General features: G+C 36.0%; 1 protein-coding gene across 2 annotated transcripts in view; it reads right to left on the minus strand.

Moving 5' to 3' along the window:
- WDR25 (WD repeat domain 25) overlaps positions 1-26,614 on the minus strand; it is a 60,943-nt gene that overhangs the window by 26,192 nt on the left and 8,137 nt on the right. For both annotated transcript variants that reach the window (XM_005149549.4, XM_031049489.2), the window contains exon 3: positions 1,437-1,584. In XM_005149549.4, coding sequence (XP_005149606.2) covers positions 1,437-1,584 — 148 coding nt within the window. The remainder of the gene's footprint in view (positions 1-1,436; positions 1,585-26,614) is intronic.

The following is a 26,614-nucleotide window of genomic DNA, read 5'->3' on the forward strand; positions in this document are numbered from 1 at the left end:
AAAGATGTTAGAAATTGAAGCATATAATTAAATTATACCTTTATATCTTTGGAATCTGTTCTATTGTTTTTTAGAATGATATTTTCCCCACAGTAATTCCTTCAATTGACTCAGGCACATCAAATTTCTTCTATTGCTATAAATCCCATTAAGAATGTAGCCATTCTGTTTAGAATTTGTAAGCACAACTTGGATTAGTAAGATTCAGATACATAAGGGCTACAAATTAGAAGGTTGCTGTAATGAGACTGAAAATAAAAAAATAACAATAAGTCTAACAAATTAACGATTTGGTATATTAACCTCAAGTAATATTACTACATCAGATATATAAAGCTCTTTTCCCCATTACAAAACATTAATATTCTCAAAATATCAATATTTGGTAACTGCGTCACAGGTTTTACATTCCCAAACTACAGCAGCTTCCTTCCAGTCACCACTGAATTTAAATACTTCTGGTATGACAAGCGTTGAGAAAAAAAAAAAACTTATACCGTGGAAAAGAATCTTCTTTTCATATGAACAATATTCACAAATTTCCTTGGCCACTTTCCCAGTTCATCTGAATAGGATTACTGCTCTCCAGATATTCGCATACAATGTACTTCTTTTACATAACAGAGGACCCTCCTAGATGAGAACTGCTTGTAATTTCTGTAAGTACTTCTTTTGTAGTCTTACAAAAAAAAATGCACCTTTGTGGGAGTTAAACATTTAAAAGTAAATTAAGTGGAAAAAATAAAATTGCATCTCTTCAGTTGACAAGCTACTATTTTAGGTCTAATCATTTATACACACCCAGAGGTGTCCTATTTTACGGCCCCAATGAATGCTGGTAACATGCATAAAGGAGAAAAGAAATATAGCTAATAGAAACACTTTAGTTTGTGAAAGCAACATGAGGAGAGACACATCCTGGAAATTAGTTGCTAAGGTCACAATATTCCAATGCCAAATCAAATTCACAACTGCATCAAACAATACAGGTTCAGTCTCAAGGTTTCTTAACAGAATTTAAGTTTCTATTTAAAAAATAAATAACTTTAAGCACAAACTTAAAACCAGTCCAACTGATAATGAGATAAAAGCCTATGTTTAAATTAACCATATGTATATAAGTTACTGAAGTCAGCTTTAAGAAGCTCTTCAAACACTTTAATGAATGATCATGACACAGCATACAAAAAATACACATTCTGTATCTGATGATAGAAATTACATATGTTCATGAAGTTAAAGATACTTGAATTTTCTTAAGTATCTCCAACTACCCTTAACTGCTGAGAGTTTTTAGTGAGGGTATGTTTCAAGAATTCTAACTTGGAACTATAGATTTTATCTATATTTTTTAAAGAAAAAATAAGGCTAGTGAGATACAAAGGTATCTGTACTCGATAAAGATAGGGCTATAACTACCCTTATGCGATCTTTACCTGTTTCTACATCTGTTAAATGCAGCATGGAATCAAAGCCCCCACTGAGGATCCTTCTTCCACAAGACGACCACCGGGCAGCTCGAACAGCACAAGAGTGACAGGAGTATGTTTTCAAACAGCAGCCTGTATCTACAGCATCCCATACCTGAAAAAAAAAAAAAAGTATAACAAAATCCTCATGAAGAGTCATGTATTTTTTTCAATGTATTGATAAGCAGCCACAGCAAATCACTGTGGCTGAGAAAGCTTTCAATTCTGAATTCAAATACTGCTAAAGATGTAGAATTCTGTTCAAAATAATAGCACAGTTGATAAGAATTAGCGCATTTTGTTAACAAGGCACAAATCACTACTACATTTCTATGGAAACATAGAATGGTTTGGGTTGGAAGGAATCTTAAGCCCCCCTGCCATGGTCTAATGTCCTTCCACTAGACCAGGTTGCTCAAAGCCTCATCCAACCTGGCCTTGAACACTTCCAAGATTTATGACTTTATGACTATTATGACTTCTCATTTCTTGAAATGTCTACATAGCTGTCAATGGCTATTCATGTAATACTTTCCGATTCATAATGCTGTCCTACCTCTGTGCAGGAACATATCCAAATACATATGCCCTTCAAATAACTTTTCTTCCAAATTATTGTCTCTATCATGCCTTTGCTTTCTATCGAGTAAAAGGAATGCTAGCAGATTACAGCTTTCACATCTGCCTATAGATAGGCTACTACAGCATTTCTCACTCAGTAATTCACTTCACTGAGGAGGCAGATAGGAATATCATCATGCAACTACACGGAAACTTCTAAGGAGTGGCCTAAGTAATTTTTCAGTTTATTCTGGATAGAATTAGGTTGATGCGGAGCATTTCTAAAATCATGTTCTACTAGTTATCCATTTACTTTTTTTTAAGTATATAATAACTAATATTTTTATAACAAAGACCTGCTCATATGTTAAAAAGAATCTTTAAAGAGAAATGCAATTGTTTCTAAATAACACATCTTAGAGACTAGAACTAGTCTGAATTACAATTTCAGTTACTATGTATAGTAAGTAATAATCAAAAGCACATCCTTTCCATGGTGCTCTTTTTTGCCAGTTTTAAGATAAAATTAAAAGTTTAGCAACAAATGACCCATAAAAAGATCCAGTATGCTCACCTCTGAGAGAAGGATAAACATCAAAACTATTTTCCCTATCAACATTCTGTTTCAGTAAAAGATTATAAAATATTTTATGATTGTACAATGCAATATAATACCTGTAGAGTTGTCTAATAAAATAGATAACAAATGCTATAACCATACCAGTAAATCCTACATTTTATTACTTCTAATATTAGTAGTGCAAATAAATCAATGCTTTGACAGTGCTTCCTGACAGTTTTATTGCAGTTTCAGTAAACCCAAGGAAGTTTATTGCTTTAAAGTCACGGTTTTACTTCATGGTGCTTCATGATGTGTCACTTTCTCCCTGAAAAAACTTGCAGAATGAAAACAGTGCCTAGGAGCTTCAAAGTTTGTTCTGAATTTTGTCTATTCCAATCAATTTCTCAATTCTAAGATCATTTCTATAATGCTAGGAACAGATTGAGCAATTAACAGAATAAAAAAAAAAAACTTTTTTTTTAAAGTGAGACCCAATTCAACCTTCATGTATGTCAGCACAAGAGCACTGAAGTTAGCACTAAAATAAAACTGACTGCATATCTGTGCATTTTAAAGGACATTAAAAACAAAAACAACTTGGTAAATCAGAAAATCTAAGTAGACATTTACTTTGCTGTGGCAACAGCACAACTCACAATACAAGAGAATGTAAAGGGGGATAAAAAAGAAAAACTCTTAGTAATGTATTTTTATCTTCAATCATATTTTCTTCTCACTGAACAAAAGGGACTCTAAGACAATATCATTCTTATATAGTCCAAACTCAGCAGATAGCATTCTACTACAGAAAATTAGTTCAAAGAATCTTCTAGCATGGAGCACAATTCTGCAATGCAAAGCAACCAATATCATTAATTACTTTAACAGTCAGGAAAGACTGGAACTGTGATGGCCATACCGTAAGTATTCTACCCTATCCACAGGAAAAGAAATCAGGAAAAGAAATCAGGAAAATCTTAATATTAAACTGCTTTTGGAAGTAAGTTTCTCTGCTTTAATGAGTTTTAATTATTATTTCAAGATTCACAGTATTAAAAAAGGGGTTAGTTGTGTCTTGTAGGGCTTCAAGGAAGCTAGTGAATGAATCAAGATGAAAGGAAAAAAAAAGATGGTACCTGCTTCAGGTATTCTTCTGTCATGTTTTAATGATTAAGTATGAAAACTCAATTTTCACAAGACGTATGAAGCAAAGCAAGTTCAACAGCACTTCTGAGATCCTGCTTGATTTTAAAAAAGTGTATAAATGGAAAAGGCACACCCCTAAAACTGCACATTTCCCTTCATTACATGAAATGCAACAAGCAATCGACTCCTGTGAATGAGACCACTGACTACACACAAGGTACAAGTTACTGAATACTGCATTTTTCCCTACTGTTCAGGTTTTCATCAGGTCTTTTAGCTCATGTAATGGTAATGGTGCAATGCCTTCTGGAATTAGAGTCACGTGGGCAAGGTAGTCTTGACTGAGGAAATTCACCTTATTGCAAGTTAACATAAACTTTCAATAACAGATTCAGGTGTTGAGGAAAAAAGACCAAGAGTTAAACAAACACTTATGGGAACCCCTTCTGTCCTCAGGCCCCACTTCAGTCCAGTGCTTCCCCTCCCCTACTCCTACCCCAACTTCACTTGTTTTCACTGGGTGGTACACTCATCCCCTTCCACATCCCCAGTAGGGGGGATGTCATCGCAGGAGGCTGGGTCAGAGTTAGAACAGACCTCCATCAAGATATGGTCCAATGCAATTCCCTGGAGCTCACTAATGTGCTTTTAAATAATGGTGAGAGGTGCCACTTCTACAGTGGCTTTGCAGCCTAATGGGAAGTTAAACAAGGCAATAGAAGATGGCAGACCCTGTCCTGCTGTGAAGCGGCAATGCTCTGCAAGCTTTATCCAGGCACATTCAGTCCTAGGTATGGTTCCATATGACCCACCTGGGATTTTCCTTAAAGTCTCACATCTGGTGGATTTAGCTCAGTGTAACTTTGACACATTAATGTATGTCCTGATGCAACAGCGATACAGTGCAGTGTGTCCCCTGAAGAACAATTTCAGAGCCTTATGTTTCAATATTCATCTTCCATAGGAAAAGAGAAGCTTTACTTCCTATTTGCAAGTGGTATTTGATATTTACAGTTAGCTTTTCAGCAATCACTTGAGAAATGCAGCCATGCCCACAGAAAATCATTTAAAGATGTGCAAACAAAAATGGGCGTGCAAAACTGAAATTAAGACAATTAAAGGACAAGAAATGTACTTTCTGTACAAATGAACTACAAAAGGGTGGGAGATGTGAATGCTCAAATGTAACAGAATGCGTCTGCCACAAGTTACAAACACCATTCCATGCCTAGAAGTGACAGAGATGTTGTCGTGGTTTAAACCCAAAGCTGCACAGCTCATTCACTCACTCCCTTCCTTACTCCCCCAACTCCCGGACAGTTAGGAAGGAGAATCCAAAGAATGTAGCACCCACGGGTTGAGATAAGAACAGTTTAATAACTAAGGTATAACACAAATCACTACTGCTACTGCTACTAATAATAATGATAAAGGAAATAACAAGTGAAGAGAATACAACACCTCACCAGCCACCGACCCATAACTCACCTCACCATGCCCGACCGAACACCGACAGATACCTCCTCCATCCCCCCAGAGCTCTAGCCCTTCTGGGTAACTCTCCGTTACATCCTGGGCATGACGTGCTATGGTATGGAATACCGCTAGTTTGAGTCAGGTGTCCTGTCTCTCCTTCCTCCCGGCCTCCCCTCCTCCCTGGCAGAGCATGAGGCTCAGAAAGTCCTTGGACAAACCAAACATTTGAGCCGTAACTCAAAACATACTTGCTATCAGCAACCGTTCTCAGCCCAAAAGCCAAAACACAGCACTGCACCAGCTACCAAGAAGGAAAAAAAATGACTGCTACGGCTGAACCCAGGACAGATGTGAACCATGTTACACCAACAAATGGAGAATCTACTGTATTTCATTACCAAGGAAAGATGCTTCAGCTCTCATCACAGGATCATTGCAAAGCCACCATCAAGTCTGCATTTTCCTACAGAGTCTCTTATGTAGTTCCTTATTCCTGCCTATTTCTATTGCTTACTCATAATTAGGGGAGAATGTGGCTAGAGGGAGAGTTCCAACATTGCCTATCCAAAGCTTAAGACTAATGTCTACTCAGCAGTTGGTGCTTACTCCCAACAGGCAGCCACTGTCATTCAAAAAAATACATGAGTCTTTCCCATTTGAATTCGCCTCTGACAAACACTCAGATGTCAGATTAACAGATTCTCCAAGATGGCACGCATTTCAGAAGTTTTCTTGCAACTGAGATAGTCAAGTGCTTCAAGAATAATATGTGTGGAAATTAATTTTTTCCTAGTATTCTTTCTTCACTTTTTCCATATGCTGGATATGCTGGCTCAAACTAGGATAGAACAATAAGCCTAAAAGACTGCATGGCAGTAGCCAGCAGAATTGATTAAATGACCAAAGAGCATCAACCATGAAGCCTGAACCCAGAAACATGTTTTCTAAATTACCAAGGTAAATGATAAACAGTCACTAACCAGTAGGTTAGACTGTGGCAAGTCTGCTAGGAATATAGAACTGGGTTACAATACAGCCACAGGACTTCAGCCTCAAAAGAAATTTTTTTTAGGGCCTGGTACAAAACAGGGGATGAGATCCCCCTAGGAATTAGGGCCACTAAAAACTTCCTATTTCAAATGAGCAAAGATGCTGATCATACTTGGTTTGCCAAAGAGGAACATGAATCAAACTCTTTCCCAGAAAAGGATCCCAAATCCATCCTTCTCTGTGGCATCAGAAAAAGTATTTGTACCCAAGGGCAGTCTAAGGCTTAAGGCAAAGGCTGCAACATTATGAAGTCATGGTTGTAACAACCACAGCTTTATTTTCAAACTGTTCTTAAGAAATTAGATGTCTTCAGACCATTTAGAAAGTCATATTTTAAATACCAAAGGCTGATGCACTTTAAGCATATGTAATAACAAATGCTTTTTAAAAAGTTTTATAAAATAAACTCATAAGATTTACCTGGAATAAAGGCTTACATATTTAGTACATAATAAATTACTTGGGCAGGGAGAACAGTTCATTAAAAAATACACAGGCTGAGATACATATATATTTCCTTCATAGGCATTTAAATGTTTATCAAGCATTACAGGACTAGATGCTATCATGTATCCATCAAACTAAGGCAGATTTATAATCAAATATTTTTACCAAGAGATCAACTGCTTTAAGTGCTTGACTTCAAAACTTAGCTCTTACAGAAACTCAGTATTATTTCTAGATGAAATATTAAATTCTTATTAAACCTGGTGTTGCTCTTTTATCTTGTGATGTCAGATGTGATTTGAATTGCTGAGCTAAGAAGTTAAAAGCACACATTTCAGTCTGCTACTCTGAAAATACTGCTTATTCAAGCAATGTTTTACCAGTAACCAGTCCATCCTTTCCTCTTATAAAAAACCCCCAAAGCAATGAAATATGCAACTGTTATTAGGAAAAAGACACATATTTCTGTATTACCTCCCCTAAACCTACAATTATAAACTAATGAATTCTGCAATATTTGAAAGAAATACATAGTCAAGACTCAAAGTTCTGAAATTACCTAGTTATTCTCAAAGTTTATATTTAATGCCTTTCTGGCATTAACATATCATGAACTTTTTAATTACATTTTTTCCAGTCTTATTAAAATTGGCTTTAAGGTGTCAGCTCATTGATATTTCACTACTAGTTCTTATCCTTATGTACTTCACTATTTATAACATTGCCTATTTCTTTTCCATCAATAGCTTTCACTTCATTTCATTTCCTCTTATATTATAGAAAGTATGATGATTACATCATTATCTGCTAGGAATAATATATTGTGCCAGAATGGCAGATACAAACATTCAAGTGACTAGATTATACTAGAGATTCTTTTACAAAAGCAATTTTCTTTTTACTTTCTCCAAGGCATGTTGTAATTCAATTGCTCTTTCACATTCTTTATAATATTTGGAAATAAAGGCTTTAGAAGTTGCTTGCTTTCCCACATAGCTTATGAATATTGTATAAAACTGCAACTAGCATTTTAGGTAACATAACCAGACCTTCTCACCCTCGAGATCAAAAGTTCACAAACCACATAAGCAACTAAGTAATACAGCAGGTAATATTTATTACAGATTATGTGTTCCAGATCCTGTTTTCTGACTGAAAGCTTTCAGGAAAACAGCCCCTAAAAATATAGTACTTTGGGTTGAAGATAATACAAAATCTCTAGGTAAATCTCTAAAAAAAAAAAAAAGGGGCACTTAATACGTCAATGAGTAGCAGTCACAGAAGAATGTTCAGGGGTCTGCTATGCTATCAGCCAGCTCATAGGACACAAAATAAAAGCTTTCATCTTACTTACCATCCAAACTAGGCATTCATTCCTAGAAAAAAAAAAAAGCCACAGCAACATAAGCAGAGCAACAAAAGTAATGTGAGAGCTCATCAAGCATATGGAGACTGATAAATTAGGAACTGAGCATGTCTCTTCCATTGTCATTCTATGACTATCTATAATATGCTTACTTCCAAGCAAATCTGGTTGCAGTAAAGAGAAAGTTGCATCTATTCAAACAGAGAGTCACTATAATTGCACAGTGAATCCAAGAACAATGATTAAGTTGTGATAAATTGTTACAAATTAGAGGTTAGGAGCAAGTATCAGGAATTAAGTTGTATGCATTTTGAATTTGGATGCGCAAAGGAACTACAGCAGAGCAAATCAAGAGTATTAAACAAGAAATTACTTTCTGGAGCATGTATAATAAAATTTAAAACTTTTTAATGGATAAATTCAAGTTAATTTCAATATAACATCCCTACTAAAATAACAGAACTCTTGCCCCTCAATTTAAGCAATTTGTATTGTTCTTCTGTAATTACTGACTTACTCTGTCAATGGCTCCTACTACACGGACAGCAAGAAATCATTTCAACTTCTCAATTAATTTAAATACAAAGATGGCATTTAAGAAAGAGTCCTGTTCTAGGATGGTGTAGGATAGTAATGAGTTACAGAAAGAATGAGGAATTACTATGCTTTGACTAGAATATATGCTGCTCCCTTCCAAAGCATGCTCAGGTTGCTCCACAGACTTGTGAAGCTGAAGAGACATGACCCCCTGCTTTTCCATTTTTCAAATACCATTGCTCCCTGGTGTGTCTCAAGGAGGAAAAAAAAAATGTATCTGCTAACTCACACAGATTTAAGAGAATGGTACTCCGTGAACCATACTGCTTTTCTGCCCTCATCAATATCTAAATACTGTAATTTCTAACAAAATAGGAAAGGAAGCCCTGCACTGTCTCCAAAAAATCATGCCTTTTCTAGTTTGCAAAGTAGGCTCAGAACTGTAGTTTAAAAGATTCTTTAACAATCAATGGGCCAGAGGGCAGAAGTAGTCCCACAGTAAAATTACAAAAATACATTTGCTGCTGCTCTTGCTTCTTCAGATTCCCCACTTGGATGAGTTGCAGCTTTGGGCAGGACTGCAAGAGTTAAGTGTCCCTTAAGTATCTCTGACCAACAGCAGTAAGGCTAAGAAGTCACTCACAAACAGGTACATTCTTTTGATTAGAGAACTGAGAAAAGTGAAAGCTAGGAAAAAGGAACAAATAGCAGAAAGGTCATAAATAGCCAAACACTAAAACTAGTGTTTTAGGTGTACCTAAGCCTCTCCACCCACCACGACTGAAAAAATTCTGATCTCGAATGGCATGTAATGCAATATGTATAAATTCCTAGAGTAACTACAGGAAGATTTAGACTTTTGTTGCTGTTTCAATTTGTGTCTTCTTAAAATAGTGACCTAAATATTCTAGTTTAAGTAGATGGTAAAATCTGTTGAAAGGAGAATTAGAAAATGGGTCACTGTCTTTGCACTCTTTTGTCTAAACATGTAGTTAAACTGTGTAAAAAGCAGACCTAAGGTCTAGGAAAAACTATGAGCTAAAGCCCAACTTAAAATGCAACCTCTAAGTGCCCATAAATTTATTTTTGTACAGTCATGAAGGGTGTAAACAGATATTCAGATAGACTATGACTGATGACATTTTGGGCAAACCAGCTTCATTTGTAAGCCAAGTGTCCCCCCCCAAAAAAGAAAATAACCAGAAAAAACCCAACCAATTTTTCATCAGGATTCTGTAAAGCTAGATGAAGCTAACACATTTTCAGATGTGTTGAACACTTGCTCCAGGAATTTTTAACAGTGTGCTAGGGAACATATTTTAAATGACATCCATCTTCCTAATCTAGACATTGTGTAAGAAGCATATAGCAATGCTGTCATTTGAGAAAGCACTTACGTATTTCCACTAGCTTTCTTGTTATAGCAGTCATAACTCAAAACACAATTATCTTACTAACCTAAAGCACAGGACTAGAGACCAATAAAAAAGAGCCAATCTTATTATTGCTTTAATATCTGTGTTAAGAGTTTGTATTTGGATAGTTTATTACTAGTCTACCCTTACTCCTGTAGAAACAAGAAGAATGGAAAGTAGCGAAACATAACAAATTTAATTAGCTGAGACAGCCAGCATAAGACCTTACTTCATTTTCTTCCCACCAAGAATTTTAATATTAAATTGTTTCAAGTACATTCATCAAACCAATCAAGTGGAAACTCTACTTAAAAAAAAAAAAAACAAACACAAACAACAGAACACAAAACTCAAAACTTAAGACAGCTCTTTTTTTTTTAGGGGGCTTTACCCAGGCAGAGGCATTTTGAGTTATAATACAAGTAGAATAGTGCTAACCAAGGTAGCAAGTACTGCTAGAAACTAGTTGGTAGTAGGAAAATTGATTTGAAAAACATGTCAGCAAGCTTTAATTCTGGTGAATCCAGCAAAGGCAGAGTTAAGTACAAGCACTACATTTAGCTTCAGGAGGCAGAACTAACATACTAAGTATGCCTATGAAATACATTTCCAATTATTTGGTGTGCTTTATTTTAATCTTCCCTCCCACAGAAACTCAGCAGCCCTTTCACCAAGGAAGGCTCCATAAATGTTAATTGCAAAGCCTCATTCAGGTGGTTTTGCCACTAACAGGAAAATAAAAAACTAATCAAAAGTGTACTTTTAGCTGCCATCATCCTAGTAAATGATTTTAAGATAACATTGACATTTTCAGCTGGCAAAGGGGCAGACAAAAGAAGTAATGTAGAACTGTTAAAAAAATAAAAACCACCACACACCACTATGACAAGAGGAATCAATCTGACTATGCACAATAATGGAATGTTCTTGGTAAAAATTTAATAACAAGAGCTACTACACTTAATCTAAGCTTGTTTATTTGCCAGGTACTCTTGGAAATACACCTAGTGATTCTATACTTCAAAAGCCAGCTTGTAGCACATGGAAGATCTAATCAGCCAATTGACACTGAAAACATACAAGACTTTAAAGTATACAAATTGGCCAGGGTTTTTTTCCAATATAAATAATGCAGCTTCCATGGAAGCCTTTGAAGTTAAAATTGGCAAACAGAACTCTTAAGAAACATGTAAATTACTTTTAAAAAGGGTAATGGTAAAAGACTGAACAAGACTGATATAAACATTTTACAGACATTTCTGCTTGAGAATTTGTTAAGTTATATATTGCCATTGTATCAAAAGCTAAAGTTTTACCCCATGTCCTATATTCTTCTCAGAACATACTAAGCTCACACACAAATAACTTTTTCCATTCCCTTGATTTAAAAATGGAAAAAGTAAAAAAAAATGGACAACAGTGAATTCCTATTTCTTAGATGTTATTCATGACTAGAATTACAGAAAGACAGACAAGACGGACAGCTGGGAAAAGGCACTATTTCCATTAGGTGGTTTTCAATATTTTTCCCCTGTTAATGATATGCAATTTCTAGACAAACAAGCTCAATCCTCCAGCATTTCACCACCTCTCAGAGGGAGGCCTTCACTTTCAATTGCTTGGATGGCACATACACACACATTTCCTTGTCCAGATGACATTGCTAAACACTGACAAGGAACACATGCACAGACCTTGTTACATGAAATATCAGAATGCTAATAAATAACATTTAAACACCTGCTTAAAGTAAATGCTAGAGTATTATGTAATTATCCAGAAATAGGCTCTGCTACCTTTAGAAACTAAAGCTACAGATTAGAATTAGTTTGTTTATAGAGGATGTTTAGCCAAAATTAACATCTCTGTGATGAGAACTGAAATAAACAGTCAAAGCATGAAAAAACACAGGATGAAATCTTGGCCTGTCAGGTCATGTACATGGAAACACAGTAAAAGTTTCAAATTTATTCAACAGCAGCTATATCAGAGTGCTTTCATGACACTGCAACTCATTGTAAAATTCCCTTTTTATTAGAGTATATCTACAGCTGTGCCTGTTGCACTGAAGTCATGCCAGATTTATGGTGAACTATTTTCATTCAACACCTAAGCTTCACAAAAATAACAAAGCTAAACAGGCTATTTGCACAGAATAACAAACACTGGATACGTAATAAACTACTACTTCATGAGAAATTCTCCTAAATTCAATATACACAGCTGTTCAGCAATGCAGACAAAAATTTACAAAACTCAGTTACTACCTTATCATTGCCAAAACAGACAAAAATCATAGAATCATAGAATAGTTAGGGTTAGAAAGGACCTTAAGATCATCTAATTCCAAGCCCCCTGCCATGGGCAGGAACACCTCACACTAAACCATATCACCCAAGGCTTCATCCAACCTCGCCTTGAGCACTGCCAGGGATGGAACATTCATAATTTCCCTTGGCAATCCATTCCAGTGCCTCACCACCCTAACAGTAAAGAATTTCCTCCTTATAGCCAATCTAATCTTCCCCTGTTCAAGTTCTAACCCATTACGCCTTGTCCTATCACTACAGTCCCTAATGAATAGTCCCTCACCAGTATCCTTGTAGGCCCCCATTAGATACTGGAAAGCTGCTATGAGGTCTCCACGCAGCCTTCTCTTCTCCAGGCTGAACAGCCCCAACTTTCTCAACCTGTCTTCATATGGGAGGTGCTCCAGTCCCCTGATCATCCTCGTGGTCCTCCTCTGGACTTGTTCCAACAGTTCCATGTCCTTTTAATGTTGAGGACACCAGAACTGCACACAGCACTCCAGGTGAGGTCTCACAAGAGCAGAGTAGAGGGGCAGGATCACCTCCTTCAACCTGCTGGTCACTCTCGTTTTGATGCAGCCCAGGATACAGTTGGCTTTCTGGGCTGCAAGCACACACTGAAGCTGGCTCATGTTCATTTTCTCATCGACCAATAGCCCCAAGTCCTCCTCCACAGGGCTGCTCTGAATCTCTTCTCTGCCCAACCTGTAGCTGTGCCTGGGATTGCCCCAGCCCAGGTGTTGGAGTTTGCATTTGGCTTTGTTGAACTTCATAAGGGTAGCACTGGCCACATCACAAGCGTATAAAGGTCCCTCTGGACAGCTTTCCTTCCCTCCAGCGTATCAACCAAACATCACAGCTTAGTGTTGTCAGCAAACTTGCTGAGGGTGCACTCAATCCAACTGTCCATGTTGTTGACAAAAATATTTCTGTGTGGAACATAAACCTAATGCAACAATTAAAAAAAAAACCCACAAAACAACAACAAAACAATACTTCCTTTATTTCACAGAATGGTAACTTAGAGTGTTTGTTATACTGAAAAAAAAAAGAAAAAATTAAGGAGACCTTAAATCATGCTGCTACAGTCCATTATAAAGCACAATTAGATGAAGGTAAAATTATTTCAGTGCAAATCCTGAGAGAGGCCATTAAGGTGTCATTAAAAGACCATTACAATATTTAACTTCAACAGTAAAGCTACGTCATTACAAGTCATACCATCATTTTAAAGAGTGAAAAGCAATTCTCACCAAAAAGAGGTATCCTAATTCACAATAACTACATCATTCTCCTTTCCGCTCTTTTATTTGCAATTTTAAAGTTTGTTAACCTTCTGCTTGCTCATCTAAGAATAAGATCCAAGTGGCCCAATTTCCAGATGCGCTGGCACTTACAAGAGTCATTAATGCCAATGAAGTTGATGGTGGGGGGTTGATCAACTTTAAGATTTGGATTTAGCTTGAAATTTGGATTTTAATCTCTCAATATTATAGCTTCTACTACAATTTACCCTCCTGAGGGCATATTAACATCAGTATTAACTTCTGATTAAGCAGTTAATGGTTTCATAGATATAAAGCATAAGTGTGCAGCTAAGAACAATTAGACTATTTATGACCACTTGGTAAACATTTGTGTCTGGAAGAATACTAAAAAATTACTGTAACATTCATTAAATACATAGTGACTCTTCACCTTTAGGCACTGAAGATAGCTTTCCTTTTCAGTGAAAAGATTCTCTAACCTTAGCTTCACTTTCCATCAGAAAGATCACTCCCCTCAAAGGTGGAATAAGTCATTCCTTGAAAAGCTTGGGTTATTTCATACGTATTTACAAGCCTAATCTAGCAGTTATTCCAATATGGCTCTTCCACATTGAAGTGACTGATCAATAATTTCACAGACAGGAGACAGGTCAGAAAGAGCTGTCTGGGCCTCAGCATGTTGACACCACAGCATACACACAATGCTTGCAGAGCAGCATCATGTCCCCACACACCAGCACAGCCACATCTCAACACAAAGGACTTGCTGCTGAATGCAGATCAGATGTGTCTTCCTACCGATAAGCAGAGATGACACAAGCATCACTTGGGAGAGGGGCTCAGGGAAACAATTTTGGTTCTAAATATGTTTTTAAAAGGGTTAAAGAGCGTACTATAAGTGGCAATAATCAACAGCAACTCTAACAAAAAAAAACAAACAAACAAACAAACAAAAAAAAACCACCCCAACAATACTAAAATGAGTTTCAATCTGTTTCAGCTTCCAGAACAGAAAGAAACCCCCAGTGGGGACACAAACTATGCAGCTACCTTAAACCCTTAAGCAGACTGTCAAGTAATGCACTTTTCTTTTTATGGACCCCTTAGAAGTAATCTCTGCTCCTGAGTATCCAGTAATCACAGAATTAAGACATTACTACTATGTATTACATGATATATATGTATTACTATGTATATACATGATATTACATTATTGAAATATGATCGCTACTGTTTGAGCTCTGGCCCACCATTTGTTATAAAGGCACTTCAGCTTTGAACCTCTTACCCAAAATGAATGAAAATTTATTATCTTCAAAAGTAGCTGATTTTTCAGCTCTGATAATTACAAGCTGAAAGCATGAAGGGTGGTGAGACTTGGAACCAGTGCATCTTCCTTGAGGAATAAATTACTCCACACCATTTAGAAGTGAAAAATTTTTCCCCAGCCAACTCAAAATACATTCCAGAGTCAAAGTACTAATCATCTATATATATATATATATATATATACACATACTGTTTAATCAGTATCTAGAACAACTAGAACCTTAAGAACTTACAGTTAAAATCAATCATGATTTTGAATAGTGACAACAGTATTGTGAAACAGCATAGACAGATCTAGGTTCTACAAATGAAAGAATATCCCACAATGTGTTGCACGTCTGATATTAAATACATTAAAGGACAAGATAAAGCAGCATCCTATGTTTTTAAGCATCATACTTTAAGGATCTGCTTTAATTCTTAAAAGCTTTGAACATTATTTAAACAAACAGCTTTTAAACTTGAGGTTGTCTTTTTTCCTAAAAAGATATGTTTTTAAATTAAAAGAGCATTTTTAAATGCTGGAGTAGTCCCATATTCACTTAATAAAACCAATCTGCAGTTCATTGTTTGAGAGGATTTTGAGTGGCTTTGGTTTGTTTGGTTTGCCTTTTTTTTTTTAATGGGTTTCATAATGCAGTCATGCACCATCTGACTTCAGTTCACTGTTTCCATAGCAGTGAACATCTAGTTAAGGTTTGGTCCCAAGCTTTGAATTTCACGGGCACAAAGTTTACTCATGTACAGTGCGTGTGGCACAGAAGTTTGTTTTTTTTAAACAGGGCAGCAAGTTACAAGTTTCAAATATGCATTTATTTTTAATATCACATTGGAATACAAGGCATATTTAAAAAGTGATAAAATCAGTTTCAAGAAACTAAATACAGTAGGTGCTATATGTCTTACTTGTTTAACGACCAGCACGAGTAGCACAGGTTTAACCTCCTCTAAAAGATATTAAACAAAATCAGTAAGATAATCTTGCTATTTAAAAATACTTCCAAGGAAGTGGGCAATGAAAAGCAGTGTTTCTTAGACATCATCTGAATTTCTCTACAGGACTGACTGCTGAGCAGCAAGCTATCAAATTTTATCAACTCTTTAAACTATAACCAAGGTGAGCAAGTACACAGTGGTGTGCAGAAGTAGCTCCATTTCTGGTAGTACATATTAAAGGTTTAATTCATATATTGGCTAGAACCTATGGTACAAACCTGTCCAAAACACAATCATTCTGCAGCTGCTAGTGTTTTATTAGTTACATTTCTTTACAGCATTAAATTTGAGAGAAAACCAACATGCTTATTTTTGTTACTTTTAGGTAGTTTTTCTACATCGCCAAGTGAAATCTTCACAGTTCTAATTTCCTTCCCTGAAAGCAAAACATCACTGTTAACAAAAATCTCCTGAAACCATTTTACATTGCCTGCTCATTTAAAAACTTCAGGGAAATTATACCAATAGACTTTCAAAACACACTGATTTCTTTTGTATTGCCAAATATGTATATTTGAACAAATATGTATACTTGAACGTATTTTTATGTTAGAATGTTTTCTATCCTATGTATCTTTTTAAAAGACACTAGAAAATTGCAGCCATTTGCAGCATAAATTCTTCATGTAGCAAGATCAAGATCTCCAAACGCACTGATCCTTCTTTTGACTTTTATTTTGGCAAACAACTAGAGTTTTAGCAGTTGTTTTTTGTTCTTTAGAAAAAGAACTTCCAAAAGAATGGAAGTACAAGAGAGGCAAGAGCACCATTCTTTCCCCTGTTCAAAGACTTGCAAAAATGTTTTGCTTTTCATTGATACCAGACCACTCTATATATAGCCTTTTTGGCTAAGGGTCCTTTAAAAGCCAGCAAGACACCTGCAGGGCAGCAAATACCCTTGGACAGAGATACCAGCTCCTCAGACCAGTTCAGCATCCTTCGCACTACATAGCTCCCTCCACTGCAGTACCAAGACCTCAAATGAAGGCAAGCGAATCAGTTAAATTACACACAGCACTTAGCTGTCTCTCCAAAAGGCAGGGAAACTGCAGCATCTAAAAACTATACTAACTTAGACACACTGGGAACTGCAAAAAGTTGAATATATATTAAGGTGTAGGATCCATGTTACCATGGATTTGAAGATACTTGATTTTGGCTACATATTTTAATATCTACATGAATAATTAATTCAGGACTGCTCACCAGAGTAGAATCCAGAATGAAGTCTGTGAAAAATACTGTTAAATACTGGAAGCTAAAGAGCATCACAGAATGAGTAACATGGTGAGATACAAGTGGTTATTACATTATGGATGTTTGCATTTCCTAGTTACTCACAAGCAGTATAAAAGGCAGATATGGGAAAGTGTAAGGGACAGACGCTCCAAAGACCTCGGGATTTCTCAAAGATTCATGTTTGGCTTCCAGGATATTCAGTGCCTCATAAGTATCTGCTGACTTGAAGAAAACAGTTTGCACCACAAATGGGGATGGTAGTCTTCCATAGAGCCTCGGTTTTCTTTAATGTGTGCAGAAGCACACACAAAAGATATTCCCTCAGCATGTTCCTGACATTTAAATATAGTAGAGACAATCCTGCTCTGCAGCAGCTATCAAGGAAACGAGCCAGTTATAAAACATCTTGCCATTTTTTACATTTTGTCTTGTAGTTTCCCTCCAAACACACAATAGAATTCTGTTTTCTTCGTTCAGTGCTGCCCTCACTGCAACTATTCTTTAGCACACTCATGAGGCACAGATCTAGGGCTGTTAAGCATGTCAATAAGCTTACTGGGACTGAAAGAAGTCTCACCTTCCCTTCCAGCTTCCTCTATGCTAAAGACGAAACTATTTTGCTTCCACATTTATCTCCATCATGCTGGGGCCATTGCACTGTTTCCTGCTCTTCACATCCATGTGTGCCTAAGCTAAAGAGAGGGGCACAGTGTTCGCTTGTTTCCCCAGTTTGTAAAGCCCCCACCAGCATTACTCCAATTGTCTCAGGTTAACTGAGACTTGATTCACAGTAATTTTAGTGCAGATGTACATCGGCTGTGTCATCCTATTTTCTTTTTAAATATATTCACTTTTCAAGTGAAGTGATTACAGCAGCTCCTCTTCTCCAAGCAATTTACACAACATCAACATGCATCATTAGAATGCTCAGATTTTTTCTTTTTTTTTTGAGGGAACTCAAGTATCTACATATTAACAGCTTTACATAACACAAAACTGATTAGCTTTTGTTATTTCTCTTTTGCATATCTATGCAATCCATTAGACAGAAAGAGACCTGGCATTCATATGACAAATAACAGAAGATTGCAAATACGTTCAATATTCTTTGTACCATAGTTCCTATAACACCATTTAGATTGCCCTACAGTTTCGGTACTTCATACTTTAAAACATTTAATTTCTCTCCTGCAAAATCTCAAAGAACAACCTATTACATAAGTCAATCAAAAAAAATAAGTGCTAAATAATGATTTCATTAAGGCCTTTATCCCAGAGGGCATTGGTAGGTAACTTGCGAACCTAATGTACATCTAGTCAGCAAAGGGTAAAAGTCAAAAGGTATCTACTATATAACTCTATAGTAATAGTTTACACATTAAGTAACAAGCTTGCACACTTGTGGTTGCATCATATTAAGGAGACAGTATTACTTTCACTTTACAGATGGTATAAGAGCATACCTTTGAAGCTGGAAATTAAAACAGTAAGACTTCACACTAAAAATCTAGACCCAAGTTAAAAGCTAACTTTTTCCTATTTGGATGTTGACATAAAACTATGAATTAACGACACAGTTATCAAGGAGCAAATATGAACACACTGACATTTACAAACATTGTCTGGCATTTCCACTGAACCCATTTAAGTTGGTTTTAACTATGTAAACAAATGTAATATTTAGATACCTTTAAAATTAGCACCACTGCCCCTCCTAAACACTTATTTTCTAAAGCCTGATGAACATTTTAGAAAGTGAGAATGCACAATTCTATCAGTAAGAGCTGCCTCTGCTTACATTCACATATGCAAACCTACACTATCATCACGTCAGCACAGTGGTAGCATGAGACATCCCACGGTTAAACTCATCCCAGATGAACACCTCTCTGCCTCAAGAGGGCATCACACTAACCCAGCTCTGCACCTCCTAGTGCCCAAGTCGGCTGATTGCTCTGTGCAGTGCAGCACTGAAACATACACATGAAATCAAATTTGTACCACAGGTCCCAGAGTACTCAACTCTTTGGCAACATAAGCGTTTAAGCTGTACAACCACTCATCAGGTAGAATTTGGTTCAGCATTTCTCACAGCAGTACGATACATCTAGAGGAAGTGTCACTTCACTCATAGAAGCATTTAATTGCATTTACTTCATTATCACTGTACAACTACAGAATAAATAATTTAAAAAATACAAATTAATGTAAATATTTTGGGTTCAGCTTACTTGAATTTTTAGCAAAATTACAGGCTTCTGCATATTAGCAAAACTTTAAGATTAGTGGCCAATTTTGAAAATATTTTTCAGTATCTAATTCCTATTTAAGCACATATAAATGAACAATTTATAAAATAAACAATCATCATGTCAGCAGCTGCATATCAAGTTTTTTGGTAAGCCAGTCTCTGTACAGAAATACCCAAAACCAGATTTCTCATCAGTCCTTCTGAAGAAAAGGGTCCTTCATGTATAATGGTGGGAAAAAAAGTAAGCAGTGTTATTCATTTCAACCCATTTGACATAGCAGACATGGGTGAAAGCTTTTTGACATTCAGAACATTACCATTCAGTTAGGATGGGTCTATGACGTCCTCCAAACACAGTCAAAACCAGTTAGTTGTGCGTTTCCTCCAAGTCATTCTACAACTGGGAAATTATTATTGGGAAGTTTCTCCGACAAAGTGCTTACCACTTCCAATGCCATTTTCACACAATACACTGAAGACCCTTCACAGTCAAATTCATGTCATTATTTCAGCTTTCTATCACTCAGATTCTTCATCTGCATTGCCATCACCACATTACTTTCACCACTCTAAACAATACTGATCACTCCCTTGGTTATGCCTTCACCTACCTGCAGTTATCTCCACTCCCACTGCACAAAGCACAGATAATTAGTTTAATTAATCTTCATTACTGTTTCTAAAATTCAGTAGCTTTTCTTGCTGTTCTCTGAATAGCTTTGTTTGAGAATTCAAACATCTGTTCAGCATGTTGCAAATGCTGTCACAAGTTAAAAACTTTATTGTAAGGCACTTAATATATCTCACAATAATTTTTTTTCTGTAGTTATACATTACCAGGATTTCAATGACACCCCATTCACACAGTTGAATGAAGTGTGCAAACAAAGAGAATATCTACTTTGTATGCACAAGTAAGTGACAAGTGGTTTTAGCTCATTTAAATCTCTCTCTATATATAAGTATATATATCTAATATATACGTACACACAGACACAATCACATGTGAAGTGTGCTTCTGCAAACAAGGAAACAAGGAAGAAAGATTTATTTTTTTAAAGGAAAAAACTTGATGAGAATCCATTGACATCTAAATTAAGTTTCTATGTGAAAGCAGGGAAGATAGAAGAGGGAAGCTGGAAACTAGAACAGAGAGAAGATCTTCTAGGATCTATGAGAGTTTGGGCTTTGGTTTTTGGGGATTTTTTGTTGGGGTTTTTTTGCTGTTGTTGCAATGTAAGCTATCTTGGCTTGTATAATGCTCTTTGCCAAGAAAAAAAATCCTTACAGAGCGAAAGACATAGGTGCTATGGCTGAATAAAACCCTTCTGGTATTACCATAAGACATATTTCTTTAGCTAAATATGTCAACACACCTTTGTAACGCCTCATGATGGGTCTAAGACTGCCAGTCTAATTTGCTACTGCTTTTCTCTTCTTGCTCTGCTAAAAAAAAAAAAAAAAACAAAACAAAAAAAAAAAAAACAAGTGCTTGTTTTTTTCAAACAGTAAAAAAATATATACAGCCCAATTCGGATGTTAGAAACACCGCCTGGATGTAGCAGAGCAAATGTAATGCAACAACTGATTCTCCTTGCAGTGCCAGAGATAAACATACCAAAGGTCTGCAATAGTAACGCTTTAAGAATAAGTAAAACCTGGTTTTTATACTGCTAAACCTTTAGTAGCAAACAACATTTTGCACAGTGGGTAAGAAATTCCAGAAACATAAGTGCTACCTTGAGTAATTATTGTTAATTAACTAGCAATGAGGCACTATTTCCAAATGTGACATTTAAAGCACATAATGTGATTGTGAATATTCACAAAGATAATTAAGGTCATCTGCTTCAAGCCCTTGATTTTAGCATATCTGAAAACACCTCTTAAACTATCATTAGACCTGTAATCAAGTATTTTGTTGCTCTGGAAAATTGGATACGTTTGCTTACCTGCTAATATAGAGATATGTGTTCAAATGTATGTGGCTTTTGTTAAACTCTCCTTCAGGCAAAAAGCTGAAGAACAAAAAACCGAAACACTAATTCTGATTGTTTTCTCAGAAGAGAGTTAAAAATAAATTCCTTACATCATCAGATGGAAATGAAACCAAAAATGACTGAGCTTCCTTAATTGAACTCAAGAGCACAAGACTAACATGAAGGATCCTTGTTTGAAAGTATTCATCATCAAGCCAAGGATACCAATACCTTGCACACTGTATACCACATTGCACACCCTACACACATCGTATACTTTCTTCAGTCTTGTTTGCAGCCAAGTCAAATGTATTACCAAAAGAAAAATTCAACCAAATTCAGGGATTAAATACAATGTATAATATAAAAATGTGAAGAATCGGAAAAATTGTTGACATTACTCTGTTAGGGGGAAAAGGTTAAAACCATTACTGTCTTCAGAAAAGGAAGGAGGCTTGAAAGGACACTGACCGTGGTCCTGAACAAGACTTCTTGGAGAAATAAACCCTGAAAATAGGAAAAAAATGACCCCAAAATCATGGTGTCAGAACAGTCATGCCTTGGTATTTTATCCTTTATTCTTTTAAGATTAAAAAAAGCTTCTTTCTACTAGAAAAGAGATTAAGGAATAATGTGCTCCAAGATGGAAAAGAAACATTTAGACAGCATTCTGAAGTACAATAGATTAAGCTTATTATTCTCCAGCTATTTAACATAGAGGATTTTTAATCAGTCAGAATACCAGTGTGAATAATTATATGCTGTAAGGATGTGCTACTGGTCTGTATCTCTCAACCCAGTTTGACTAGCAGCTTTATTCTATACCTGAAAAGTGTCTCCTGGTGGAAGTTTAGTCAATGTTTATGTTTGGAGAGAAAAATAAGGTGAAATCTGTCTAGGTAAAAAAAAAAATAAAATAATTATCAAATGTTCTGAAAAGGCATAGTGCCAATAAACTCCTGATCCTGTCTAAAAGACAGTTACTGCTACTGCCCAGCTGCGTAAGTGCCCATTTAGTGACCTCCTTCAAAGTAGCATTACAAGCACTGGTAATGTCAACTGTCCAGAGAACAGAGCAGGGTATGCAACACTCAATGCAGGTCATTATTCCCCAAGTCTGTACCCTGGTCATAATAGTAGACACTGCTCAGGAGGACACCATCCTCCAAGGCACTGGTCTTTTTCTCATCAGCGAAAGGATATTATCCAACCTTAAACAGCACATACATCTCAGACTCCTAATTCCAGACTTGGGGAGAACTTCAAGAGATCTACATGTTACCCATCTTCCCCAATATATGTTTTCTTAAACTGTAAATGGACTAAGAAATCAAGAAAAAAAATGTTTATAAAATCTCTGGAGATGAGTAACACTGGGAATTAAGACCATGTTGCTGTACTCCTACTAAAGACAAGTTCCGATAAAAGTGATCTTCAATTAAACCAGTCAAAATCACAACTGTAGGTCTCCAACAAGTGCTCAAGGCACGTCTCGGAGAAAAAATAAATAAATAAATAAAGGAAAACCTACTTAGGCTGATCCAAAAAAAGAAATACATTGAAGGAGTAAAACTTCGTATAGATATTTCTTGTCCCTCTCTTTATTTTGTGTAGGAACACTATAAATACTGTTGAAACAATTTCTTACAAATTCAGTAATAGCCACTTCCAGAAAATTTAATGAGACCTACTTCTGATCCCAAATAAGTGGTCAGCTGAATAAAATGGGGAGTGGGAAGTTACATTACACTAACAGAAGTAAACTTAAAAAGTTCGGTTAACCCTAAAGAAAGCCACATTGCCAAACAGACATTAATTGAAGGCCAACTGCTATGGCACATGTCCTCAAAGCTACTGCAGATTTTAATCCCCACAGAGCAGCTGCACACTCTCCAAGGGGTACTGCTGTTTTAGAATAACACAACCACATAATAGAAGGAATAAATAAGAAAAAAAATTCCACTGCTAAAACTATATGGGAAAAGAATAACATGACATATATTTGGCAGTTTCTCTTTGACTTTAGACTGCAACAGTAGTATGGTAAGAATGACATAAATGTGTTCAGAAACCTAAAAAGTACAGTCACAGTCATGGCTATTAGTAGCTAGTATTCATGCCTAGAAAACACTTAAGCAATCAATATGTTACCAGCATGAAAAGGAGAACAACTTCAAATATATTACAACTCCCCAGGAGATAATTAGCTAAATAACTATAGCCATTTATTAAATAATCTGATTTTCCCTTCACCCCTATGTATCATATTCATTAGCATCAATCACTTCCTCAAGTCACATACATTTATGCTCTATTAAAAAAAAAGGGACTCTAAGTGTTAAACACCTCAATTTCAGCCTTACAGCACTTTGAAGGCAAACTGTCTAAAGTGCCCTGAATTCCTACAGGTAACTAAGGACTAGGTAGATATGTTCACAAAAACACAGCCCACAGATACTTATATCCCATAGATTTTGATCACCCACTGCTGGAATAAGAAATACTGTTCTAGACAGAACATAAGTACAGTCTTAGCAACTGTACTCCCCAGCTTCTGAAACATCTATTGGCTGTTGACCTATGACTTAATTCTTGAAAGCAGGAGACAGAAAACCAACACCGACCAACTCTGAAGTTGTTTGTTTGGTTGTTTTGGGCTTTTTTCCTTAAGTTTAGGTTAAACAGTGGCTATCAAAATTCAAAACTTATCTATTTGTACTGTTCAATGTAATTTTTTTTAATATAAAACTGTGAATCAACTAAGGCCACTCATGCTTTACAATTTTATATTGATATATTCACATATATGAAAACCTGATAACCATCTCTTCTAGTCAAACACTCAATAAAACAAATAAGCACAAACACAACAAATAAAAAGGAGCAATTTAAGCTGTCACATTCTTGAACATTATCTACTGGGAGAACCTGACACAGCAGAAACAACAACTATGCACCAGCTCCCCTGACCAAACATGAGAGAAGTGGCAACTGCTTGACAGCACAACAGAGCTGGATACATTGTAAGCAGGTGCACAACTGGAAGTATTTGCAGTAGCACAAAGTAACACATTGCTACAACAGTTCTAAAAATAATGGTAACCAGTTGTACTTAAGGACAAATTTCTATCTTTAAGAAATAATCTAATCTACATTTACAGGCAAGTCCTGTCCCATCCCCAACATTCACCAGGTAGCTTTCATATTTTAAGAAGTAGTTATTGCAGCCTTATTGCCCACACTTGCATTAAGTAGTATCTATGAGGGGCAGTATACAGTTAGTGACTTAGAACAGCTATCTGAAAACCAGAGCTTTAATGAATCTTGCATTCATTTATCAGTGAGCCTGGGCAAGTAATGTATTCTTTACAACTCTTTATTCTTTCAACTGAAAAATAATTTCTTATTCCCAAAGCTATGTTAATAACCGTGTAAAAAAAAAAAAAAAAAAAAAAAAAAACCCACAACCAAAAAACCAACAAACCTAGGCTATGGTAAAATAGATGCAGTCTGAAACCCACTAATGTCACTGACATAACCCAGTCTCAAACATGAGCACAACTAGGTACTTAATTATGAAAATAAACTAATTATGTCAAGCAGCTATGTGTTTTGCTGGCAGTGAGGACATAACTAGTACTACTTCAATATTAGCAAGCAGAGTAAGATTGAACCACCTAATTAATTTTAATTTCTTTTACATTGTTAACATAGTGCTAGCTTTAACATATCTTTCAAGACTTAACATGTTTGTATGACTGTGTCATCCCTAACCACCTGCATCTTTAACTGCCACCCTTTTCATAGGGAACCAGCTTTGTCCTTCTTCATTGTGTAACAATATAGAATTTCAACCACTAGTCCCAGTATTCAGAATGAGAAACTTTTTTTTTAAATGAGGAAATCACTGTATGGAAAAAGACAATAAGAACAGAGGACAGGACAAAACCTGACTTTAGAAAGCAACATCTTACACAGTTGGCACACACATAATATACAAGCACATGCAGTCATTACTATCTGTCAAGCCCAGTATATTTAATCTATTAACCAACTGAAGTTTGCCTAACCACATTTTTAGATGTGTCCCAGGGGAAAATCAGCAGTTTTCTTTAAATTAATAAATAAATTAATTAAAGGCCTCCACAAGCACACTGAAGGTGAAGTTCAGTCTTAGTATCTGAATCAGTCAGTCAGCCAGCACAAAGGTACTGCAAGACAAATCAAATGCAGTTCCAGACTAGCCACAAAATGCTTTTCTTTGCACAGGGATGATTAATGCAATGAAACATAGTATGCATAATAAAGGACAGTAAGTCATTAGTTCCACAGTAGTGAAGCAACTTTTCTAAAGAACAAGGGAGTTTTTAATGTTTATTTCCCTTTAATCTAAAGAGAATCTATAACTAACATTTGTTTTTATAGAGAGAAAGCAAAATGGCATTTAAGTTCTTTCTATCAGGCTTCATCTAAAGAACAAGTGTTAGTCTCTGGTACATTCACTAATATTATGACGTTACAGATGCAGATATTCCACACATGCCAAAAATAAAATCTGCTTTAAAAAAAAAAAAAGCAAGGACATGAACATACTAAAAAGAATAGAAACTTCAGGCTTTTTTTTTTTTTTTATTCCTGATGCTAGATAAATCCTACACAGATAATCTCTCTATAGAACCTGAAAAAGTAAAGCAAAGCTTCTCAACAATTTGTTTCCCTGACAAAATCAACAGACCAAGAAAGCTAAGGAATTGAAGTCGTAAGGTGTCTTGTAGCTGTTACCAGATTATAAAAAAAAAAAAAATAGCAGTATCAAAGATGTGTCTATAAAGCTAGACTACCAGAAAAGAAGCAAAGTCAGACTGGTATTATTTCTATTTTTAAACAGCAAAAAAAATTCACAATTTCTCAACTGTTAAAAAAAAAGGGATACTTCCATAATGTATTACAGTCACTTAAGTACTTAATACTATCCTAGTTCAACATTTTCAAGCACTAAAATCCTAACATTTTCACCAGCAATCCCACTGAAGCATCCAAAAGGGGGTAACGCCACCGTACATTTCTCCCATCTTAGGTGATGTTAGACTGCACAGTAGACACCCACACAGATACTACACGTAATTGGAGGGCTTATTTTATGACATTATCAGTTAAGCTTCATTAGAGACACTACTTCATAGACCTCTCTATGACTGTTTCTACCTTGGTAGG

This window comes from Melopsittacus undulatus, chromosome 4, assembly GCF_012275295.1.
Source record: "Melopsittacus undulatus isolate bMelUnd1 chromosome 4, bMelUnd1.mat.Z, whole genome shotgun sequence".
In the NCBI taxonomy this organism is placed as follows: domain Eukaryota; kingdom Metazoa; phylum Chordata; class Aves; order Psittaciformes; family Psittaculidae; genus Melopsittacus; species Melopsittacus undulatus.